Source organism: Mauremys reevesii, linkage group 8 (assembly GCF_016161935.1).
Source record: "Mauremys reevesii isolate NIE-2019 linkage group 8, ASM1616193v1, whole genome shotgun sequence".
NCBI lineage: Eukaryota > Metazoa > Chordata > Testudines > Geoemydidae > Mauremys > Mauremys reevesii.
Window position 1 is genome coordinate 76960869 of NC_052630.1, and position 24104 is coordinate 76984972.

At 42.2% G+C, this 24104-nt stretch overlaps 1 protein-coding gene across 20 annotated transcripts in view; it reads left to right on the forward strand.

Moving 5' to 3' along the window:
* The first annotated feature begins 8398 nt into the window (after positions 1-8398).
* The window catches only part of ZNF644 (zinc finger protein 644), a 121543-nt gene continuing 105837 nt past the window's right edge, over positions 8399-24104 (forward strand). For 11 of the 20 annotated variants that reach the window (XR_005583298.1, XR_005583297.1, XR_005583299.1 and 8 more), the window contains exons 1-2: positions 8604-8741; positions 10945-11081. Coding sequence is in view for 2 of the 20 variants with exons in the window: in XM_039483184.1 (XP_039339118.1) it covers positions 8680-8741 (62 nt within the window). In the remaining 18 variants the exon portion in view is untranslated. The other 9 variants (XM_039483169.1, XM_039483168.1, XM_039483170.1 and 6 more) reach the window with 9 other exon arrangements.

Genomic DNA, 24104 nt, shown 5'->3' on the forward strand with positions numbered 1-24104 from the left:
ACCGCCTAGCTGGGGCTGGAGCCGTGCCACCCGGACCCGGAGCTGCACCGCCCGGCCAGAGTCGGGGCTGGGCCAGAGCCGCGGCTGGGGCCAGGGCGCTCGGCCAGGGCCGGGCCAGAGGGATCCGCACAGCTGGGGCTGGGCCGGGGACGGGCCGGAGCCGCACTGGGCCGTGCGGTGCCTCCCTGGAGCCCTCCTCGTGCCCTCCCACCCCAGCTTACCTGCCGCTGCTTATTTCCAGGCTTCCCACGCAAACATCTGATTTGTGGGAAGCAGGGGAGGGGGAGGAGAAAGGGGATGGAGCGTTAAGCGGAGGAGGGGGAAGTGAGCCGGGGGCGGGGCAGACAGCTGCCGGAACTTGGGAAGCAGCTCCAGCTCACCACTGGGCGCGGGGCCCTCTTAGGCATGGGGCCCAATTCAGGGGAATCGGGGGAATTGGCCTAAAGCCGGCCCTGCTGCTAGCAGTCGCAGATAACCTACATGCTGTTGTAGGCAGTCTCATCATACCACCCTCTCCATAAATTTATCAAGCTCAGTCTTGAAGCCAGTTAGGTTCCCCTGCCACTTCTTTTGGAAGGTTGTTACAGAACTTCGCTCCTCTGATAGTTAGAAACCTTCATCTAATTTCAAGCTTAAATTTATTGCTGGCTAGTTTATATCCATTTGTTCTTGTGTCCACATTGGCACTTAATTAAATAACTCTTCTCCCTCTCTGGTATTAATCCCTCTGATGTATTAATTGAGAGCAATCATATCTCCCCTCAGCCTTCTTTTGGTTAGGCTAAATGAGCCAAACTCTTTGAGTCTTCTCTGATAAGGTAGGTTTTCCATTCCTCAGCTCATCCAAATAGCCTTTCTCTGCACCTGTTTTAGGATTTTGGAAAATCATGCTGCATGGCTTAAAACTTGTTTCCGGGAGTCATGCTTTATGATCCTTTACTTCCAAATACACTTTTGGTAGAGCCTTTTGGGATAGAACTTGATGCCAAAGAAGAGAGTAGCCGGATGTTGCATGTGTGGGAAGAGTCACCCTAAACTGCTAGTTGAATCTGTTTGGAAAAACAGTTTCCTCATGGACTGTTTTGTTTTAGAAAATGCAGTTGACCTGAGTGTAAGAGAGGAACTCTCCAGCCACAGTGCTAAATGTCTCCTTCATTGTTTGTGGAGGCAGCAATCTCCAAACCTGCCCATAGCTCTCCACCAGTGAAGGCCAAAATGTTGGATGAAATCTGCAACAACCACCAGACCCTGCCAAATGTCACATATCTCACTCAGACAACACCCTGCAGCCTACAGGAAGGTGCATTGACCTACATGCCAAGAGTTCATGCACTCCTAGCTCGTTTATTAACAGTTCTTAATATTTCTCTGTATTTATTAACCCTTCTTAAACAAGGCCTCACCCCCCCCCCAGCCTTCATGAAGACAATTATCATTTGCTCATTCTGCTGAGATATAGGACTGTCACTATAAGCACCTGTCATAAACAGATAGTTAAGGGTTAATGCCTCTTTTACCTGTAAAGGGTTAAGAAGTTCACCTAGCCTAGCTGACACCTGACCTGAGGAACCAATGTGAGGACAGGATGTTTCAAAAGGAAGGAGGGAAATTCCCTTTGTCTTGGTCAGTTTCAGTTTCAGCCGGAGTGGAAAAGATCAAGGAACCAGCCTCTTATCAGATTAGTACTTTTAGAAAAGACTAAATAGGTTTATGTTTATTTTCCTTTTTGACTTTGTCTTTGTGCAATTAGAGGAATAATCAAATTGGGAATTCTTTTGTGTAGTAAGTTTTGCCCAGGGGAACATCCTCTGTGTTTTGAATCTGTTGTCTGTGAGAGTAGCTGGTATGCTAATCTCTCCCAGAGGATTTTTTCTTTTCTCTTTCTTTTCTTTAATAAAAAGTCTTATTTTTAAGAACCTGATTGATTTTTCCTTGTGTTAGAATCCAAGGGGATTGGATCTGGACTCACCAGGAATTGGTGGGGGGGAAGGAGAGGGGATGGTTAAATTCTCCTTGTGTTAAGATCCAAGCGGTTGGATCGGTGTTCACCAGGAACTTGGTGAAGAAGTCTCTCAAGACTACGCAGGGAAGGGAGCTAGTACTTGGGAGTGGTGGCAGCAAAACCAGATCTAAGCTGGTAATTCAGTTTAGGGGTTCACATGCAGGTCCTCATATCTGTGCTCTAAAGTCCAGAGTGGGGGTGAAACCTATGACAGCACCTCTAGACATGGGAACCCAGATTTCTAATATGACAGGCCCACATCTCAATCATTTACTAGATTGCCTTTTGATGAACTAGTTCCAACTATATGCTTGTCTAACTCATGCTAACACAGTGGATCTTTTTTCCTCTCTAGTGGGTAGACCACAGAGAGAGCTTTCTGGGTCTGCTATTGTCTTTGAGCTTCGTCCTTTAGCTTAAGTTGTTGTGGCTTATTCTTTGATATTCCAAGTTCAGTCTCTGCACATGACTTAAAAATGGGCATTTCTATTGATTTAATCTCTACTCTCTTCCCAAAGCCAGGAGTACAGTAATGCCAAACTGAAACATTTCAAAATCATGTTAAAATTAAGAGATCTAAAATCATGAGATTTACCAAATCAACAATCCAACAAGAGTGCATTCTTTTTATTTGCTTCCTTTTTTTCTGTAAGGTATACAGTACTTAGACTACATTTTCAAGGCTTTTCTTTTACAAACATGAAGGCTAGTAACTTATTTAAAAAGATGAGACTCTCATGTAATAACTGTTGGCCATGAGCTGAGGCTTTAAGAAAAACACCAAATACCATGATACTTGTGATAAAATTGTGAGAGTTGGCAACACCGAGAGCCCAGAAATATTAATACCAAACATTCTAGTGCTAATTCACAAATAACTGTGCAGCAGTGATAAAGTGTGTTGTGTTTTCCCTCAATAGGCTGATTTTCCTGAAGTATAACTTTCTTTTACCCAGGTGTTGCTTCTGTATCTAGAGCTATAGGGGTTTCTGTTATACAGCTGAAAGTTATGGGATCAGACCTGCCAACTGATCCTGGGGGTGATATGTGTGAGCAAATGTGATGACCTTCAAATAGTTGTTGAAATGATTTTATATTGCAAAATAATATATTTAGAGATGAATGTGGCTGTTGTGTTAATATTTGTGTTGTATTTTTAGTGGCTATATTTTGGTTAGTTGGAGCTGTCCCTCTAAGAACAGGCTGGAACACACATTATAGGAATTATTTGAAATGTTTGTTACTTGTGTGTGCAGCTAGTGGAAGAGCTGTTTTATGTAAGTACCCAAAACTTCCAAAACTTAGCAGGGGGCTGGGTGCCTCAGGTGACTGCGGGCCTCCAGTTTGAATTCAGCCTAACTCAGTAGAGATTAAAACTTGCCCCCATATGAAATGAGTTTGAGTCTCAGTTCCAGTGCCTATTTCACAAATCCCCCTCCCCCTAGCAGGTCGGGAGCTTGGTGGGCTACAGACTGAACTGTCTGTCCTCCTTTTAGAGGAAGTTCTGCGCAGAGATGGGCTGAGGCAGGCTGGCAGAGCTATGCTTACCTGCTTCCACCCTATAAATGAACCCAGAGTTAATTCACTAGGGCTACACAAGCACTAAGTAAACATAGTATTTGCTGAAGCTGGAGTTTATTATATGCAATTTAGCTCATTCAATAATTTGCCTAAATTGTCATCCATGGACAGGTGTGCTGGAATTAGGGGTGCTGGGGGTGCAGCAACACCCCCTGGCTTAAAGTAGTTATCATTATATACAGAGTTTACAGTTTTGCTCAATGGCTTTCAGCAACCCCATGATACAAATTGGTCCAATGCCACTGCCCATGGAGCTGTACAAAACTTGGCAGCTCTCACAAAAAGCTAGGGTGACCATACTTCCCAAAGGGAAAATGGGACCCAGTGCAGGGCTGGCCCGAGTGCCGTCTTCCTCCCCTCCGAGGCGTTGGCCTCAGCCACTTGCCAGACCTGTCCCCTCCCATGAGCTTGTCGCTGGTTGCTCGGACCCTGACGGCCTCCTGCGTACTGGAACTCTCCCCCCGCATGAGGCTGGCATCTCTGCTTGCTCCCCACACGTTCCTCCGCACCCCACTTTTTTGACAAAAGTGGGTAGTTGTCCCGTTTGCTATTGCCAACGGATGAAGTGAAATCCTTGCTGATCTTAAACACAAAAACGAAGCTTACAAGAAGTAGAAGCTTGGACAAATGACCAGGGAGGAGTATAAAAATATTGCTCAGGCATGCAGGAGTGAAATCAGGAAGGCCAAATCACAATTGGAGTTGCAGCTAGCAAGGGATGTTAAGAGTAACAAGAAGGGTTTCTATAGGTATGTTAGCAACAAGAAGGTCAGGGAAAGTGTGGGGGCCCCTTACTGAATGAGGGAGGCAACCTAGTGAGAGAGGATGTGGAAAAAGCTAATGTACTCAATGCTTTTTTTGCCTCTGTCTTCATGAACAAGGTCAGCTCCCAGACTACTGCACTGGGCAGCACAGTATGGGGAGGAGGTGACCAACCCTCTGTGGAGAAAGAAGTGGTTCAGGACTATTTAGAAAAGCTGGACGAGCACAAGCCCATGGGGCCCAATGCACTGCATCCAAGGGTGCTAAAGGAGTTGGCTGATGTGATTGCACAGCCATTGGCCATTATCTTTGAAAACTCATGGCAATCGGGGGAGGTCCTGGAAGACTGGAAAAAGACTAATGGTAGTGCCCATCTTTTAAAAAGGGAAGGAGGAGGATCAGGGGAACTACAGGCCAGTCAGCCTCACCTCAGTCCCTGAAAAAATCATAGAGCAGGTCCTCAAGGAATCAATTTTGAAGCACTTTGAGGAGAGGAAAGTGATCAGGAACAGTCAGCATGGATTCACTGACTAACCTAATTGCCTTTGATGATGAGATAATTGGCTCTGTGGATGAGGGGAAAGCAGTGGATGGGTTATTCCCTGACTTTAACAAAGCTTTTGATACAGTCTCCCACAGTATTCTTGCTAGTAAGTTAAAGAAGCATGGGCTGGATGAATGGACTATAAGGTGGATAGAAAGCTGGCTAGATCATCGGGCTCAACGGGTAGTGATCAATGGCTCCATGTCTAGTTGGCAGCTGGTATCAAGCAGAGTGCCCCAAGGGTTGGTTGTGGGGCCGGTTTTGTCCATTATCTTCATTAATGATCTAGAGGATGGCGTGGATTGCACCCTCAGCAAGTTTGCAGATGACAATAAACTGGGAGGAGTGGTAGATACGATGGAGGGTAGGGGTAGGATTCAGAGGGACCTAGACAAATTAGAGGATTGGGCCAAAAGAAATCTGATGAGGTTCAACAAGGACAAGTACTTAGGACGAAAGAATCCCATGCACTGCTACAGACTAGGGACCGAGTGGCTAAGCAGCAGTTTTGCAGAAAAGGACCTAGGGGTTACAGTGGACGAGAAGCTGGATATGAGTGAACAGTGTGCCCATGTTGCCAAGAAGGCTAATGGCATTTTGGGCTGTATAAGTAGCAGCATTACCAGCAGATCGAGGGGCGTGATCATTCCCTCTATTCGACATTGGTAAGGCCTCATCTGAGTACTGTGTCCAGTTTTAGGCCCCACACTACAAGAAGGATGTGGAAAAATTGGAAAGAGTCCAGCGGAGGGCAACAAAAATGATTAGGGGGCTGGAGCACATGACTAGTGAGGAGAGGCTGAGGGAACTGGGATTGTTTAGTCTGCAGAAGAGAAGAATGAGGGGGGATTTGATAGCTGCTTTCAACTACCTAAAAGGGGGTTCCAAAGAGGATGGATCTAGATTGTTCTCCGTGGTACCAGATGACAGAACAAGGAGTAATGGTCTCAAGTTGCAGTGGGGGTGGATGCCTCAAGTGACTGCAGGTTTAGGTTGGGTTTAGGAAAAACTTTTTCACTAGGAGGATGGTGAAGCACTGGAATGGGTTACCGAGGGAGGTGGTGGAATCTCCTTCCTTAGAGGTTTTTAAGGTCAGGCTTGACAAAGCCCTGGCTGGGATGATTTAGTTGGGGATTGGTCCTGCTTTGAGCAGAGGGTTGGACTGGATGACCTCCTGAGGTCCCTTCCAACACAATATTCTATGATTCTGTCCTGGCCAAAAGGGGTCATATGATCACCCTTGAAAGAGCCAAAATGAAGGACACAAAAAAATCACTCAAGCAGGAAACAAACTGCTGAGGACCTCAGCCACGTGGGTAACTGTCGTTCCAATCTTGCTGCCTCAACCTATATGGCTGATGTAACTAGTTTTCACCTGTATAAGTGAGAGGATGCCATGGGGTGATAGAGTGCAGGTAACTCCGGCTCCCAAGGGACGCTAGCCCTGTATAGGAAGTACTCTTGAAAGGGCTGCCCAGCCTGTGGGGTAGGGTTGCCCACCCTCCAGGAATTAAAGATTAATCTTTAATTAAAGATAATGTCATGTGATGAAACCTCCAGGAATTTGTCTAACCAAAGTTGGTAACCCTACCGTGGGGTTGCCCCCTCCCCTACCGCAAGCCTGGGGCAGTGTGGAATTTACACACACACACCCCACTTAGTCTGGCTGGAGTTCCTCCCCTTACTCCAAATATAGAAGTCAAACTATGCCTAGGGTGAACTCTGCCTCAAGTCCTATCCTGTGGGCCGCAACTCTCCAGACCTGGCCCATGCCTCTCTTGCTGTGTGTAGGGCTGGGGCAGCTTTATTTTAATAGGGCAGGGGGAACATGCAGGGGTGTTGGAACATTTTTTTTGGAGGGGGGGTCTGAAAGTCATTGAAGCAAACTGTAAACCCTGTATCTAATGGAATCCACTGCAAGCCAGGGGCTGCTGCAGCAGCAGCACCACAGGCACTGACTTTTGGTTTTGGCGGTGGGTGCTCCTCTCCGACTGCTCCTACCTGTGCGAGCAGTGGGTGGGCCTCAGGGAGGAAGAGGCCCAGCCGGGACAGGACTTTGGAGCAGAGCAAGGCAGGGGCCACAGGGCTTACAAACGATTAATTCAGCCCTGCAGGTGCCTCTTCAACCTTCGACTGTTGCCAGTGCATGATGCAAACGACTGAACATGTGATGCATGCCGTCGAGGTTTGCTGTTTGTCACACCATCGATGAGGGATTACAGTGTTTTTAAACTATAAAGTCTGTTGCTAAGGTTGCTTTTTCCTTGGGTGAATTAAGGACGCCTTGTTTTGTTTTTTAAAAAAGGAAACAAATTTCTGTCACTCCACATGGGGCATCGGCTGGCCTTGAACCTGGATCTTCAGCACAGATGTCTACAGTACTACTTGAGCAAAAGGAGTAATTGATCCTCTATGTGGACCAGCCACGAAAGGGAGCTACAGCGGAGGGTTCTGGCAGAGGACTGCAACTATTTTTCTAGTGGGGGTGCTGACAGCTATCGAAAACCTGCATGTGTTGGAAGCCATGCGTTCTAAGTCGGGGGTGCTACTGAAGTCTGTACCCCAAGTTCCAGAGTCCCAATCAGGATGCCTGGGTTCTATTCCTGGCTCTGGGAGCAGAGAGAGGCTGAGTGGTTACAGACAGGGTAGCCAACTCCGTAGAACTGAAAGGCTACGTAACACAGGGGTAAGACTTGGGGCTGTCCTGTTAGAATCTCAGATTCTGTTCCTAGCTGGGCCCTGGTGCAACCACTCAGCTCACTTCAGTGTGGAATGACATGGAGCTGCCTTTTAGGGTAAGGTATGAGGTCTTACTCCACAACAGCTGTTCTGACATGCAGAGAAATATAAACAGCAGCCGTTATAGGAGAGACCACAACTCATTCTCCTACCTCCCAGCTCATGGCACTTTCCCCAGGGCAAGATCTCGCTCTGCCTTGTGGGCCATTGGCTGACCTGGCTATGTGACAGGTGAGATATCCAGAGTCAGTTGACGTGCAGGACAACCTACATACTCTTGAGCGATGTGCCTTGGTTCCCTACCAGTGAAGCGTAGCTACTACTGCTAATCCCCCCCACATGCCTTGTCTGTTTAAGCCCCAGTCCTGCAACTGGTTCTGCATTTTGACTTCAGGGAGGATCTACATAGACACAGGGCTCTGCCCCTCTAAGTCAGTAGGACTGGGACCTCCAGAGGAGGGACTGTCTCTTATGAGGTGCGTGTACAGTGCCTAGGGGCCCTGATCAGAGCTGGAGCCTTTGGCCGCTACAGTAACGCAAATAGCAATTCCCTGTGCGTGAGAACTGGCTGGGTCTTGGCAACGTGCAGGGGGAGTGCGGCACCCCAGTCTCCAGCCCCTAGAGTCACATGTTGCTCAACCACCCACTGCGAGCCGGGGCACTTGTGCGCGTTCCACTGACACCTCAGGCGCCCGGCGCCCGCTGCTTCTGGGCGGCTGGGGCGGGAAAGCTACACGCCTGCGTGTTTCTTCACCAAAGGAGGGGAGAGGGCGATGTGTGTGACCGTAGGGGGAAGTTGCGCGGTGACGTCATGACGCTGAGCGTGGGACGTAACCGCGGTGTGACGCACACCCTGGCGAGCCCGTGAGTTTCCCGTTATGGATTTTTTTTTCCGGCGCTGACAGTGGGGGAGGGGAGGGTGGGTCTCTGCTGGAGGGGGCGCGCGGGGAAAGGGCGGAACGCGCGGGCGGCGGGGGGACACCCGAGCGGGGGCGAACCGGCTGCCCTAGCGGCTCGGGGGCGTCCCCTCCATCCTGCCGCATCGGGGAACATGGCCGCCGCCGTCGCCGAGCTGGTGCGGCAAAGGGACTCGGCCCCGGCCGCCCTCGCAGGGTAGGTGGTGGGCAGCGGAGGCGAAGCGGGGGAGGCGGCGCTGCGGCCGGGCTCAGCGGGCTCCCCCGGAGCTCCGCGCGGGCAGGCGGGCGGCTTCCCCGCTGCCCTGGCCGGGCCGGACACAAAGGGCTGCGCTGAGGAGGGTTTTGTTCGGTCACATGAAGCGGCGCAGCCAGTGAGCGAGGAGCTGGGAGGGGGAGCGGGGCCGCCGCCATTGCCAGGCGCTGAGGAGCTGGGGGAGCCCGGCGTCGCCTCAGGGGCGCGGGATTGCAGGGCGGCAGAGCCGAGAGGAAGCTGGGGCGCGGGGAGGAGAGGTAAAGCCCCGATCCGGTGGTGCCAGGGCCCCGCCGGCGGTGCTGCTGCCCGCTGGGGCGCCCGGAGGGAGACTGGGATAGGAGGATGCAGAAGCTGCAGGGCAGCCGGGGTCACTCTGGTGATGTCTGGCAGGCCCGATGTCCCTGGGTGTGGAAATGAGCGTGGTGGGTTCTGCCCACTCTGGTGCCACCTCTAGGCACGGCGGCGTAGTGGGGCTTGCCGCACCCCGTGCCCAGCTGGGTGCGTGGTCATGGTGGCGGAGAGTGGCGTCCCCACCTGGGTGTGGTGCTAAGTCTGTTCCAACATTTGTCCCGTTTGCATGAAGCCGGGAGGTCAGCAAAACGTATGTCATTGTTACTGAAGCTGGCAAGTCTGTGGCCCATTGTAGAGTCTGAGAAGCCTGTGCTATGAACATGGTGGCATCATCACTGTCTTCTGGGCACATGCTTCACAATATGCAGATGACTTACAATAGTTAAGGAAAAGTTAGTAGATCAGGTGTTAAAATTGTATCTGTGGGCTCAGATTTTTTTTTGAAGTTGAAGCCCCTTTGCCATTGTGCCAATTGTTCAAAATCCCAAAATAAGTTTTCTTTCTTTCAATGCCTTATATGTATTTTAGGCCCATTGAAAAGGCATGCATTGTGGCTCTGTGGACTGTAAGCTGATAAGACATGCCATTAATAAAAATGTGCCCAAATAAGTTCCCACTGGTGTTGCACAAAAATAACACTTTAAGCAAAATCTCACTTGCGGTATTGAAAAGTGATATTCTGATTTTCTAGCAGTTAATTTAATTATGAAGGCTGCGTCATGGAATTTAGTAGTTAGAAGCATATTAGAAACCATATGCACCCAACCAAGGCAACCATTTTATCTTGGGTAGCTTAATGAGGACCTAAACCACGAGAGCAACCCTTGAATTGTTTCTCAAACTCCATGATGGTATTATAGCTGTATGTAGCTTTATATCAGGAATTCTTCATAATATTTTTTCCATTAAAAGTAGGTTCTAAATTACTTGTTTGTTTCAAGATGTGAAATAATTTTAAACAGAAGAATCTTACTACACTAAGATGAGTAAGATGCTTCAAGACTTCCACAATTTAATTTAACCCTTCTGCATAAAATTCTTCACTACCAGGATTACATGATGCAGCTGATTTTGAAGACTGCAGGAGTGGAGTGATTAGACAGAGAAAATAAATCTTGAAAAGCTGCTAACGGATCACTTAGATGCAGAGAGAATTCAGCAATTCCTTTACTGGAGAAGAGTTTAAGCAGAGTGCATGGAGGAGCAGTACAGTGTGACAATCCTATTACACTGACTTATAATCAGAGCTGTTGTTGCAAACCTGTCAATAAGATAGTAAAGTGATGTGGTATAGAAATATTCATGAATTATAACCAGAATTTGCAATCACCTTCAGAATATTAATTTATGTATTACTTCCACAGCCATCCCAGTAAAGCTTTTAAAACTGGATGTTTGTCTTGCGTCAAAAAGTGACATTCTGTTTCTCAAATAAACATGTATAAGAGAAGGGATGCAAAAATAAATTGGTCACTAATTTCATTAATTTTTTTTTCTTGTAATGGAAATAACTAAAGGAAAACCAGAATACTGTGTCTGTATACTCCTTGTATGACTTTCATACATTTTAATATAAAAACTCTGCATTTCAGTGCTTTTCCTCTGATTTCAGTGCAACACCTTTCCCTCTCCTACTTTCTGAATTTTCTGCAGAATATGCAATATCTATAAATCTTTAGATTTTGTAGTGCTACATGCTATCTACAAAACAATACAAAGTACTTATAAAGTTTTTGAGTTAGAAATGTTTTCTTGCAGTGTTATCTTGAAACCTGTCTCTGCTGTTTCCATTTAGCTGACCTGGGTAGTCAGAAGAGAAGATGATGATGACTTTGAGCATCCTACATGTCTTCTCTAGCAATGTAACACTTGACTGGAACATGTGTCAGAGTGCTAGCGTCAGCAGTTGAAATAACAGGATAATGAACAATGGTAGTAATATTTTCCATTTTGAAATAACTGCATTCTGAATTTATTTATGGATATTTCTTGAATTTAAGGGATGACTGCATTTTATCATCAAGAAGATTTGTGCATATAGCTGTATGTATAAACCGAACGTACTAATGCGCATGCATTTTTGCTTCAGGTTCCTCAAAATCATCCCTAGAAAACGCACACTTTGAAAAAATGCTAAAGTGATGGACAGTATTAATTATACAGTTACTGACCCGTAGGTTTTTAATTTTGAGCACTGACAGGCTTACTTACAGACTTGCAAAAGCTGTTTGAGTTTTTAAAATGGGGGGAAAAAAGTATGGAGTGGCTAAATAATTCCCATTACAGTTTCATGAAGAAATTATTTTCACAATTAGTTGGATTCAGTGAAAATACTTGGACCTCTGATGCAATAGCCAGATGGGAGTTGCTATTGATTATGGCACAACAAGAGTATGTGGACTCTGTGGAACTCAAACCTTTCCCCCTCCCCATTGTTGGTTTTTAAAGAAGAAAAGAATTCCTTGTCTTCAACAATAAGCATAAGTAGTAGTGCTCTTAGGAGAGGGCATCTTTCTAAGATTTTTGCTGCCTGGTGTCTCAAGGTAGTGTAACCAGTATTAACTTTGTGTTTTGAAAGAGCTAAATTAAATTGAACATAAGGCAGTTTTCTTTGTAGTCTATGGTAGAAATACAGTACTGTCGTTGTTTTTCAAAGGCATGAAACTGAAAATTTTGACTGGTTTAGCTTAAATTGATTTTTTTTAAAAACTGATTTAGACTGGTGCAAACCTCTGTGTGGACGTTTACTTCAGTTTAAGAGCTGCTTATTTTGATTTAGCATAAATAGATTTATCAATTTAAAATCATAAGACAGTTTTATACCAAAATAAGTGTTCCTATTATTTTCCACCAATTTAACTATAAATTGGTTAAATCACATTTTTAATTAAGCCAGTACAATTTTCTCTTGTAGGCATATCCTAGTTATAGAAAAGTACTTCAGGTTATTGGCCAAGTATGTAACACTTCGGGTGGATAATTAAAATTGCACAGAAATATGATGTTTTACATATAAGCTGTTTCTCAGATGGATGCTACTAAGCTAGGTAGTTCCAAAAATGAATTTAAAAAGATGTAAAATCACATGAAGTATCTTTGAAGGAATGCCTTTTCCCCATTTAAAAAAAAAAAAAAGGGGTGGGGAGAGAGAGAGCATCCTTTTTCATGCGCTTCTTTGTCCGAACATGCTGCTCCCCTTAACATTAAAAACTTCTGAATGTTTGCTGTTCCATTTGTGTGTGTACTACTTACATCAGCACTTTCACACTTGTATTATTCAGAGGCCATAGGAATATGCCTCCTGTCTTTGCTGGGCGCTGCCACATTCAGTATAGTTTCCTTCACTTCTTTCTAATTCATGGAATTTTACCATAGATACAGCAATACTTTCTGTGCAGGATTTGATTAGGTTCTGAGATGACAGCTGCCTGCCAGTGGCGGACTTAAAATTAGTGGGGCCCTATGCACAGCTTCATTTTCGGGAGCTCCCCCTTGGGACCCAGCCAAGAAAAAGAACATTCTCTCATCTCCCCCTGTTTTTCATTTTTTTTTCTTCATCCTCCTCCTATATTATAAGTAATGGGAAGTAAATGAAAATAAAGTGAGGTACCTTGATTGGGGTGGGGTTTGGGGTGCAGGGAAGAAGTTTGGGTGCTGGGTGTGGGCTCTGGGCTGGGGCAGTGGTTTGGGGTGTGGGAAGAGGGGGGAGGGATGTGGGCTCTGGGAGGAAGTTTGGGTGCGGGCTCTGGGCTGGGGCAGGGGTTTAGGGTGCAGGAGGGGAGCAGCGCTTACCTCAGGTGGCGTGGACCCCGAAGTGACCGGCGCACACACCCCTCCAGCAGCGGCTCCTAGGTTGGAGAGGCAAAGAGGTCTCCGTGTGGTGCTGCCTGCAGGTGCCACCCCCACAGCTCCCGTTGGCCACAGTTCCTGGACAGTGGGAGCTGCGTGCAGAGAGACACACACCCCCGGGGCCACAGGGACATGCTGGCTACTTCCAGGAGCAAAGTGTCATGGAGGGAGGGTGGTAGAGCGGACAGGGAGCTACCTTAGCCCTGCTGTTAGCACGTCTCTGCGCGCCCCTTGAGCTGCGTCCCTCTTCCCCAGCAGGGGCACGCAGAGATGTGCCAGCAGCCAGCCACTTCTGGGAGTGGCATGGGGCCACTGGCCACAGCATGCAGGCAGCCTGCCTGCCTGAGCCTTGCTGTGCCACCAGCTGGGACTCGGGCTGGTTGTCAGATATTTGTCCTGCATTTTGCCCCATCGCGCCCCCCCCCCCCCATTACTGGGGGCCCTGTGCCACCTCGGTTTGTTTCATGGTAAATCCGCTCCTGTTGCCTGCCAAGAAAAGGCACTGATCAGTGACTTTGGATAGACTTTAATATAAGATTTCCAGATTGTTGACATGAGTACGTATTCTTTAGGTAGAGTAATGTTACTTGTTATTCAGTTTGTAGCAGTCATCCTAGATCTGGGTATGAATTGTGTTTTGCTGAGAATCGGACAATACTCTAATTTAAATAGTCGTTCTTTGAATAAGAGAAATCCACTTATATTTTGATTCCTTGATTTGTATTATTTGAAGTGTAAGATGAATGAGTAGTTGTGTGCACTTTGGCTGTTTAGCAGTATACAGCAGCTGTTGTGATGAATAAGCACAGTTTATTATTGCCACTTAGGTTCAAGGGGGAAGAAACTGGCTTAACAGTGAGTATGTGTTTTTGTTTTCGTCTACACCCAACGTTAACCAGTTTATTTAATGTTTCTTAGTGAACTTGATAATATTTAAAACTCCCTTTCAAACTAGCATAAGCATGATACTAATATTTATGGAATCGGAGTTAGTACTTTAGAAATGACTAAATTCACCAGCTCCGTCTGTAAATAATTAGAATTCTAAGAATTATTTATACTTTTTGATTTTGAGCAGTTTTAACAATTTCTCATATGTAATTAACCAAATGAATGATGATATGATGTTTAGTCTTTCAGCATTTCTTAAAATTAATACGAGGACAAGGCAATGTTAATATTAGGATTAAATCAGTATGAAGTTCAGATTGGTTGGAAAATTTGTTCCCAGAGAGTAGTTATTAGTTGTTCACAGTCAAGCTGGAAGGGCATAATGAGTGGGGTCCTGCAGGGATCTCTGTCCGGTTCTGTTCAATATCTTCATCAGTGATTTAGATTATGGCATAGAGAGTACACTTAAAAAGTTTGCAGATGATACTAAGCTGCAAGGGGTTGTCAGTGCTTTGAAGGATAGGATTATAATTCAAAATGATCTGGACAAACTGGAGAAATGGTCTGAAGTAAGTAGCATGAAGTTCAATAAGGACAAATGCAAAGTACTCCACTTAGGAAGGAACAAGCAGTTGCACACATATATAATGGGAAGTGACTACCTCGGAAGGAGTATTGTGGAAAGGGATCTGGGGGTCATAGTGGATCACAAGCTAAATATGAGTCAACAGTGTAACACTTGCAAAAACAAAACAAAAAAACCCCACCATCATTCTGGGATGTAATAGCAGGAGTGTTGTTAGTAGGACACGAGAAGTAATTCTTTCACTCTACTCTGTGCTGATTAGGACTCAACTGGAGTATTGTATCCAGTTCTGGGCGCCACATTTCAGGAAAGATGTGGATAAAGTGGAGAAAGTCCAAAGAAGAGCAACAAAAAGGATTAAAGGTCTAGAAAACATGACCTATGAAGGAAGATTGAAAAAATTGGGTTTGTTTAGTCTGGAAAAGAGGAGACTGAGAAGGGACATAACAGTTTTCAAGTATATAAAAAGTCACATGGAGGAGGGAGAAAAATTGTTCGTCATAACCTCTGACGATAGGACAAGAAGCAATGGGCTTAAATTGCAGCAAGGGAGATTTAGGTTGGATATTAGGAAAAACTTCTTAGCTGTCAGGGTGGTTAAGAACTGGAATAAATTGCTTATGGAATCTCCATCATTGGAGATTTTTAAGAGCAGGTTAGGCAAACACCTCTCAGGGGTGGTCTAGATAATACTTAGTCCTGCCATGAGTGCAGGGTACTGGACTAGATCCCAGTTTTGTTGCTCTCCTCTGGACTCTCCAAGTTGTTCACATCCTTCCTAAAGTGTGGTGCCCAAAAATAAGACACAATACTGCAGTTGAGGCATCACCAGCTTTGACCAGAGCAGAACAGTTATTTCCCATGTCTTACATCTGGCACGCCTGTTAATACATTCCAGAATAAATTTGCCTTTTTTGTCACCGCATCTCACTGTTGACCCATTCCAACTTGTGATCCACTATAACCTAGATCCTTTTCTGCAGTACTGCTTCCCAGCCAGTTTGCTTCATGTTTTATATTTGTGCATTTGAATCAGTATTGGAAACAGAACTTGGAAGACACCATCTGAGCTCTAGTAGAACTGAAGTGTCACAATATTTACAAAAATACCATACAGGTACTTCAGTACATTCATAGATTTTAAGGCCAGAAGGGACCATTACAATCATATAATCTGGCCTCCTGTATAACGTAGGTTACCAGATTTCACCTAGTGATTCCTGCTTAAAGCCCAAATCTTTGGTTTATTTATTGTTGTTAGATCTGTCACCTGGGCATAGTACCAAGAAGAGGTTTGCAGTCCAAATCCTGCATGGTCAGTCTCTGGAGCTTGAGTAATGGGCCTGGAGGGAGCCTTGTTCAGCTCTCTGCAGCCAGAAGAAGGGGCCCTGCAGCGTGCTTTCTTAGTTGGTAGTGATCAAATTTAATTGGCCCCTAATGGACTAATAACCTACAAGTCAAAAGGGGTTATTATCTCAACCTGATCCTCCAAGAAGGAAAGTGGCTGCATAGTGTTGATTCTTTTTAGGTCTAACTGATATGGGGGAGATTGAGAAGGCTGATTCCACTTGTGTGCTGCCTTAGCTCTGCCCTGGAATCAGGAGGTTTTAAATGTTTGAGGGTCCTGGGGGAAGTAGCGTTGGAAGTTACCAATCAATCTTCCACAGTGAACTAATATGCTTTAATTTATGTGTATTAACTTCACACTGTTAGTTAATTTGTCTTAACTCTTGAATATAGATAAAAACTGAAATGATTATTCTCTTCTTAGTACAGTCTGTTGTGTTCATTTCAGCAGAAGAAAAGATAGAGAGAGAGAGAGAGAAAGTGGACCAAAGTTGACCAAGAAAGAGAGAGGAAAGAGATTGATGTGTGAAGAGGAAGTAAGGCACTGTACAAGCTAGAAGAAGAATGAAACTGTTTTTTAAACACTGTTTTGTTTAAATTGTTTTTGATTTTTGATGTGGTTAAGCTGTTAAGTTCAAAAAATAAAATAAAAAAATAGTTCTGGTCTCTAGATGTTTTTGTTTTTGGATGGCCAAACTGTTGGAAAGTTGAGTTGACCCTTACATATTACATTATTATACATTTTACCTTTTTTAAGTTTTTTAGAAGTGCCTGGAAGAATTTTAAAATTTTTAAAGTAGTCTCTCCTCATTGTTGTGAGCTTTTCATGAATTTTTCAAATGACGGTGATGTCTAAGAGAATCTAAAAGGGAAAAGAAAAGAAAAAGGAGCTTTTTCAAAAATTTCCTGAAAAAAATTGACTTGACTGTTTGAGCAAACTTTTCTTTTTTTCTTTATTTTTTTCATTTTTTTCTTTTTTTTTTTTTATTTTTGTTTTTTCAGATTTTTTCAGATTTTTTTTTTTTTTTCATCAAGGACCCCACAAAAATCAAAAAAACAACAAAAAACATATCATCATTTTTTTTTTTTTTTTTTTTTCAATTTCTTCTTTCTTAATTTTTTTTTAGTCTTGTAGTCTTAAAAATAGTGAAATCAAAAAAGGAAAAAATTAAAAAAAAAGCTTAATTTAAGAGGGAGAGTATTGAGAATGAGTGCTCAGAAAAGTGGGTCAGCTTCACAAACATTTCATTCTAACATTCTTTAGCTCTTTACTTGAATGTCATCTAGGGACAACACTACTAATTCAAAGATAGTTACCTCTCTTCTTTTTCTCTCTCTCTCTCTCTCCTCTTCCTTTATCCTACACACAACACACACACAACAAGGTAATGATGCTGATGCACACCACCTGGGAGCACTAACTAAAAGACAAAAAATTTGATGTTTTTCTTTTTTCTTTTTAAATCTGTCATCAATCTTCAAATTTTTTTTCTGTGGCTAATCTCTACTCTGGCCTTTTGTTTATAATATTTTATAAGAAAGAAGAAGAAGAAAAAAGAAGCTGTCCTCCCAATGTCACTTTTCTTTTTATTCAGGAGATTTGGTTTGGTTTGGTCTTAAAATTTCATTTTCTTTTCTGTATTCTTCCTTCACCAGACTTATAGATAGCAACTGTAGTATCTCATTGGCTCTGCAGAAGGTTTGTTTGTTAAATGATAAATGAAAAAAAAAAAAAAAATTATTTTTTCTTTTTTAGATTGACATTGACAAAGTAACCCGCTTTAAGATGCATTCCAGATACTCCTGGAATTTTTTTTTTGTCTTTACATCCCTGAAGTGTTTAAACAGGAAGGATTAATTTGCTGAAGCATTCTCTGAGCATTCTGTATCAGATATGATACTTCTGGGGCCTACTCAGAAACTAATATGGAGTGCTATGTTTACCCTTGAAAATCCGAACTTGTAGTGCTATAACACTAACAAACTAACAGTCAAACTTAGGGCTGCAAAATTCCCAGGTGAAAATACTGAGGTGATAACTTCAAGGCCAGCAGATGACCTAAACGCATTTTAAGCCGTCGTGCCATTCTTAGGCTGTTTTCATTATCTTTGCCCTTCAGAACTTTTCCTCTTTTGCCTTCTGATTAATCATTGGGCAATTTGCCTCTGACTCCTCCACCTTGTACTCCATTCCTCATCAGAATTCTGTCTGGACAAGGAGAGGTGTTTCCTCTCTGTTGTTGGAAAGGAACTGGCTCTGCTGTTCCTATCCCAAAAGGGAAGCCATTCAGATTTTTTACTAAAAAGATGGCTGCTTTCCCTTCTTTCTGTCAGTCAATATGTTTGCTACATTAGTGCTCCCATGAACTCCCCTGTTTTATGGGTCCTGGTGTGTCCTGTAAGGATTGGGTTCACTTCAGGGGTACAGACTGGAGATTTCAGATAACGTCTCTGCATAAATTAATTGGAACCATCATCTGATTGGCCTTTTTAGTCAATTTTTAAAGCTTAGGTGGTCAAAAGCCTCACTGACAAAGTGAGTGTTGCCCATTCTCTTAATCTGAGTGCTCATTTTGGTTTGTTTCAAGAGGATTCTTGGTTCTGGGCCCTTTGGTATAGGTTACGTAAGCTATATACTGGTAGGACAAGGTACTCTCCACCAGACAGTGGAATATTTTCTACCTAAATACTTCATCTGGAATCACTTTCCCTCCAGTTAAAAACCTGGCATTGGGGGTCTGTATTCTGAAGTTAATTGGTTTATTCTGGGAACAGCTAAAATAAAGTGCAAAATCTATGATTTTCCCCATCTGTTCTGGATTTTTGTCAATTTTAGCTAAAGCAAATTTGAAACATTCTTCTAGCAGAGTTCTTTTGGTGTGTGTTGCTATCTCCCTTAATCCAATAAGTGACAAGTTTCTCTTTGCTTATCCACTCCCCCCACCCCATTGCCTTCTGGTAATATACCTTAGCCAGAAATATGTGGAAGTTTGTCTCTTGTCTAGCCTATCTCAATGATGTTTTTCTTTGAAACATCCTGTGTAAATTTCACATCATGGGATATTATCATGTAGAAATTGGAAGAGGGATATCAATTTCCTCACCAAAACTGTAGCTAATATATAAATATCTGTAACTTGGAAAAAATGCAAGCTATATACATGGGGAAGGAAAAGTTATCAGAAACAAATACTTGATAGTGGGGAGAAACCTGGGAAGCATTAATTCTGAAAGAGACCTATTGTAATGGAAAGCAAGCTGGACAGCATGAGCTTGCAGTATAAGCTGGCAGCAAAAAAAAAACAAGCCAGTGCAATTTTTGGCTGCATATGAAAAGGAATCATGGAGCAGAGAGGGAAGTTAATCTGTGAAACTCACACAATCGTACCTGGAATATTATGTTAATTTGACATCCAGAACTAAACATAATATTGGCAAGATTGAGAGAGTTAATTTGTTGTTCATCTATTATCATGTGGCTGGAGGGATTAATTTGAATAAAAATTAAGAGCTACATTTGTATAGCTTGTTTAAGTGATGACTTAGCAAAAGGGGATGTGAAGGGTACAGTGCCTACAAATATTTGAAAGGTGTAAACACTAAAGAGAGAGAATTATTTAGGCTGTGATCTTCCAATGAACTCTCCCCAGAAAGACCTCTGCCCTACGTGGAGCACCACTGAAGTCAAAAAGACATGGGTAGAGGGATCTGACTCTGTGAAGCTCACTGCAGGAGTGAGAAACTTTCACTGTTATGTAATTGTGTGCACTATAAATATGAATTAGGAGGAAATTAAGAAAATGAGAAAATTTACCGGATGGTGAAATGTATAGGCAGTAGAATAAATTTCCAAAGGAAGCTTCCTTTCTTCAGCACTTCTAAAACTATTCTGGACAAAACACTAGAAAATGTACTAAATAAAACAATCCTGTGTTTACAATGAGATGGGCAAAATGATCTAGTGTAAGGGTTCCCAGATGTTTACAGAAGGTCCACATTTTAATAGAACAGTTGTCTCATGGATCATCTATTTGCAATCCAACATAGTGAGTACAGCAATGACTTATAGAGAAAAGTAGTAGTCAGAAAGTTTGAAATATGTCTTTAGTTTATCTTGATGCAAGTTAATGGGGAACAAAAGGATCCAGGATCTTGTGACCATCACTTCTCTATGGCTTTCTATGGGCTCTTGCATGTCTAAATTCTATAATACTTCATCCTGTTTGTTATTCCTTGCTAATGACTAGATCAGAAGCTTGAATCTGAGTTCTTGTCTTTATTTGACATTTCTTTTTAGACTTTGAGACGATATAATCATGTAGTTCTTATTTACATGGGGAAAGTTGCACTGGTTTAACAATTCTTCTTTAAACCAATATAGTAAAATTAGTACAAATCTTGTTCAGATGCTGTTGTACTGGTTTATGTGCAGATTTTGAACAAGTATAATTATTTTGGTTAGGGTTTAATTTTATACCAGTAACAGCCCCCATTGTGGATGCAGTTATACTGATATAAAGATGCCTTATATTGGGATAGCTTATTCCCCTTCCCATATGGAAATAAGCTATAACAATATAAGCTGATCCTTTTGGTTTACTGCTCTGCAACTTTTTTTTTTTTTTTTTTAAACCTTCGATGGGAACTAACATCTTTATTTCAAAACTGACCTGCAAAACGGGAAGGAATGGGCTTGTACCCTTTTTATCACTTTGTGATATATTAAAAAAGTCATGAATTTATTCAATATTAATGTCAGGTTTAGAAACAGTGACACCTGGGGGACTTGTGAAATAATATTTCAAGAAACAATGGTGAAAGTTGAGCAGCTGAGAGGAGAGGAAGGGATTTTGACTTGTTTAATAACTCAACACCTGTTTCACCTCAGTGACTAACCTTTTGGATAAAAGATGTCTGTTTAAACATTTAACACTTGCACCCTTTCAGTTAAGATGATGGAACTCTCAACATATTCTTAGCATCTCCTCTTGTAAAACTAGGGAAGACTAGATAGAATTTATAAAGAAGCAGAATTTATACAAGTCCAATTAAAAAAGATTCTTTTTGCAGGCTATCTTTAAAACTGTTTATAGACAGTGGTAAAATCCTAGAGATCTTTGCTCTCTATGTTTGGACAAAACAGTTGTAATAATACTTTTCTCAGTCAAGAATTATCTAATAGTTGATTCTTGAAATTACACATTATCTTTTGGAATTCTGGAACATTATTTACAGTAACAAGCTTTGTAACTACTTTGTAGATGTAGTAAAACTGAATTTGTACTGGTTTTTGCTGGAGTAGTTTCTGTAGAGGAAATGAGTGAAAATTGAAGTCTTGTCTAGAGGGGGCACTCAGGAAAGTTAATCCAAATTGACTGAAGGTGTGAATTATATTAATCTTTCTTGTACTCAAGTGTGTTAGGTCACATTTTTCTATTCAATTTGTAGAATTTTAAGATTAATTTTTAAACCAACATTTTCACATGCACAGCTAATACACTTAAAAAAATCCTTAAAAGATAAGATGGTGAGAAACCAACAATAGACTTCGTCTTTCTAAATCACCATATTGAGAAGTCAAGTCTGCATGAGTTAGATATGGAGTCTTAGGCTATAGTGTAGACATAGCCTATGTTGGCAAAAATTAATGTTGTCAGGGGTGTGAATATTCCATGTCCATGAGCGACATGCATTACATCAGCATAAGCGCTTGTGTGAGCTTCTCCCATCGACAGAGCTTATACTGCTAGTGGGGGGTGGGTTTTTTTATGCTGATGGGAGAGCTCTCTCCTGTCAGCATAGAGCATCTTCACCAGATGCACTGCAGTGGCACAGTTGTACCGGTACAGCTGTACCGCTGCAGTGCTGTATGTATAGACATGGCCGTAGTTGCAGTTTTTAATTTCCTGCCCCTTATTTACAAATTTTCTTTAAAAGGTAAAATGAGAGACAAAGATTACATGCATTTTTGTAATTATAACGCATTTGCCTTGCTGGAGATGCCATTATGTTCTCTTAAGTGAATGGTTACTTAAGCCTTCCTATTTCTTTTTCTCCAGCTTCTGTCTATTGTCTCCTTTGTAGTAGTGTACATATATACTGGATTACTAAACTGCAATAGCTTCAATCTCAGTCGTTTGCAATCTACTATGCCCAGTTCTATGGGCAGTATTTTGGATTGGTGTGGATGTATTTTCTCTAATAATCACTTCTTACTATAGTAGTGCTATGATGCACATATATAAATTGGTGGCTAAAAATCTTTCCTAATAAAAACAAGTGCAATAAACATTTAAACAAACATCCTTAGTAGCTTACTTTTCCTTGCCTTTACTGTCCTTCAGGTACTCTGATGTTTGGGGAACAGTAGTGCAGTTATATAAGGACCTAAACAGGTGGAAAAATAATACAGTTTACATTATAGTAGTACTCAATTCTGTTTATGTTGTAGCAATGCTTTTGACTTGAAATTTCAGCTCCGTCTAGTTCAAATTTTCAATAGGCTTTTTTTTTTTTACTGTGTTTTTTTGTAGGCCATAGATTTAAGATAACCATCATACTGCCCTAATTCTCTTGCTGTTTTGACTGGTATGATGCAAACTAGTCCACAAAATGTAGTAAGTTAGACTTCTATTGACCCAAATAATTTTTACATATGAAATACAGGTATGCAATATGTGATTAGGAAATACTATTAAGAATGTACATTAGGTTTAAGAAGATAATGTAGAAGAAGAGATCTGAGTATAAATAGCTGGAGAGACCAGGCATTAAAGCAATTGCCACCTTTGGGTTTAAACAGAGATTGCAGCAAGAAGTGTTGGAATTGGCACAGTATTAGAACTGAAAAGAAAATGGCCACTAGAAATCATTGCTGCTACAGCAACAACATGACTTGACTCCGAATGTACCGTTTTCATATATCATTTGAAATTGTTTTATAAGGCCTGCCTTGCAGGAAAAGAGATGCTTAATGGGAATGTATGTTCACATATAGTTATTTATAAACTTTGATTTTTGTCAGAATTTTATTTTATAATTATATTTCTGTAAGTGGATTGCTCTTTCAGAGTTTGAATTCTTAGAATCTTTTAATAATATTTGACTGTTCTAAATATAATTTTAGTAAACCAATCATTCATTCTTTGTAGAAAAGCATTTATTTCTAGTTCCACGTTGTAAAATAACAGATGAAAACATCCCAAAAGAAAAGTCTTGTCTCTTCAATAATATTGAAAAAAATTCAATATCCTTCCAGAATGTATTTGGTACCTAGAATATAATCCCACTTTTCAAAGAATGAGCCTTCAGTGGGTTTTAGTCCAACAAAGCCTTCATTGTTGATATTAAAATAATCTAAAAATGTCTAGTGAGTTTTTTTAAGCCAGATCCTGCAACTGAAACATGAAGGGTTCTGCCTGACTGTATCTTATTGCATAGTTGGGACAGAATGGATTGAAATGTATGGATTGAAAGCACCTGGTGAAAGTATAGCTCCTGATGAAGAAATAACTGTTAATAATAAGTAAAATGCATTTTCCCTTTTCTGGAAAAAACAAACAACAACTTATTTTTAAAGTTGAAATGTGACGCTTGCAAGTCAGGAAATGGAAAAGTTAAACTTGAATATATAAGCTTGACTTATGCACTTTTGTTTTTAAAAAAACAAAGCATGAAATGCAATTTTTCAAATAAAATCTTTTTCTCTGGAACACTGGGAAAGAGTGCATGAGAAAAGGCTACTGTCCCTTTAAGTGACTGTCTGTAGCCTGCCACCTGCAGCCTGGGGATAATCAACAAGATCCTTCCCTGCCCTAGCAGCTCAGTTATATAAACCAGAGCAGGAAGCAGAACAAAAGTGAGGGGAGTGGAAGCCAAGTGGGCAGCAGTTTGTAGGTACCAGCCTGTCTCTTGGATAGTACTCTTTTTCTCATGTGCTGTTTCACAAACATTCAAGCACTTCTTAATTAAGAACGTTTTATTTTCAGATTTTAAATATCTAAGAGAAGTGCGTGCAATGTTATTTTTTTTGTAATGGGAAAAATGTCTGTTCCTCAAAAATGGCTGAACTATTCTTGCTAAAACCTTCAGAAATATTCACCTTGGGGCAGAGGTCAAGTCTAAAACTTCTCAGCCTATAAGGTGTTTGAAGACATGAGCAACTGAAAATGGTGGTTTGGAATGGAAACACTTAGGGTATCCTAATAATAGCTATTGCTTTGGAACAAAGTCCAAGAAATAAAATAGGATCTCTATAGCCCAACTCTTCCCCTGTGTTGAGT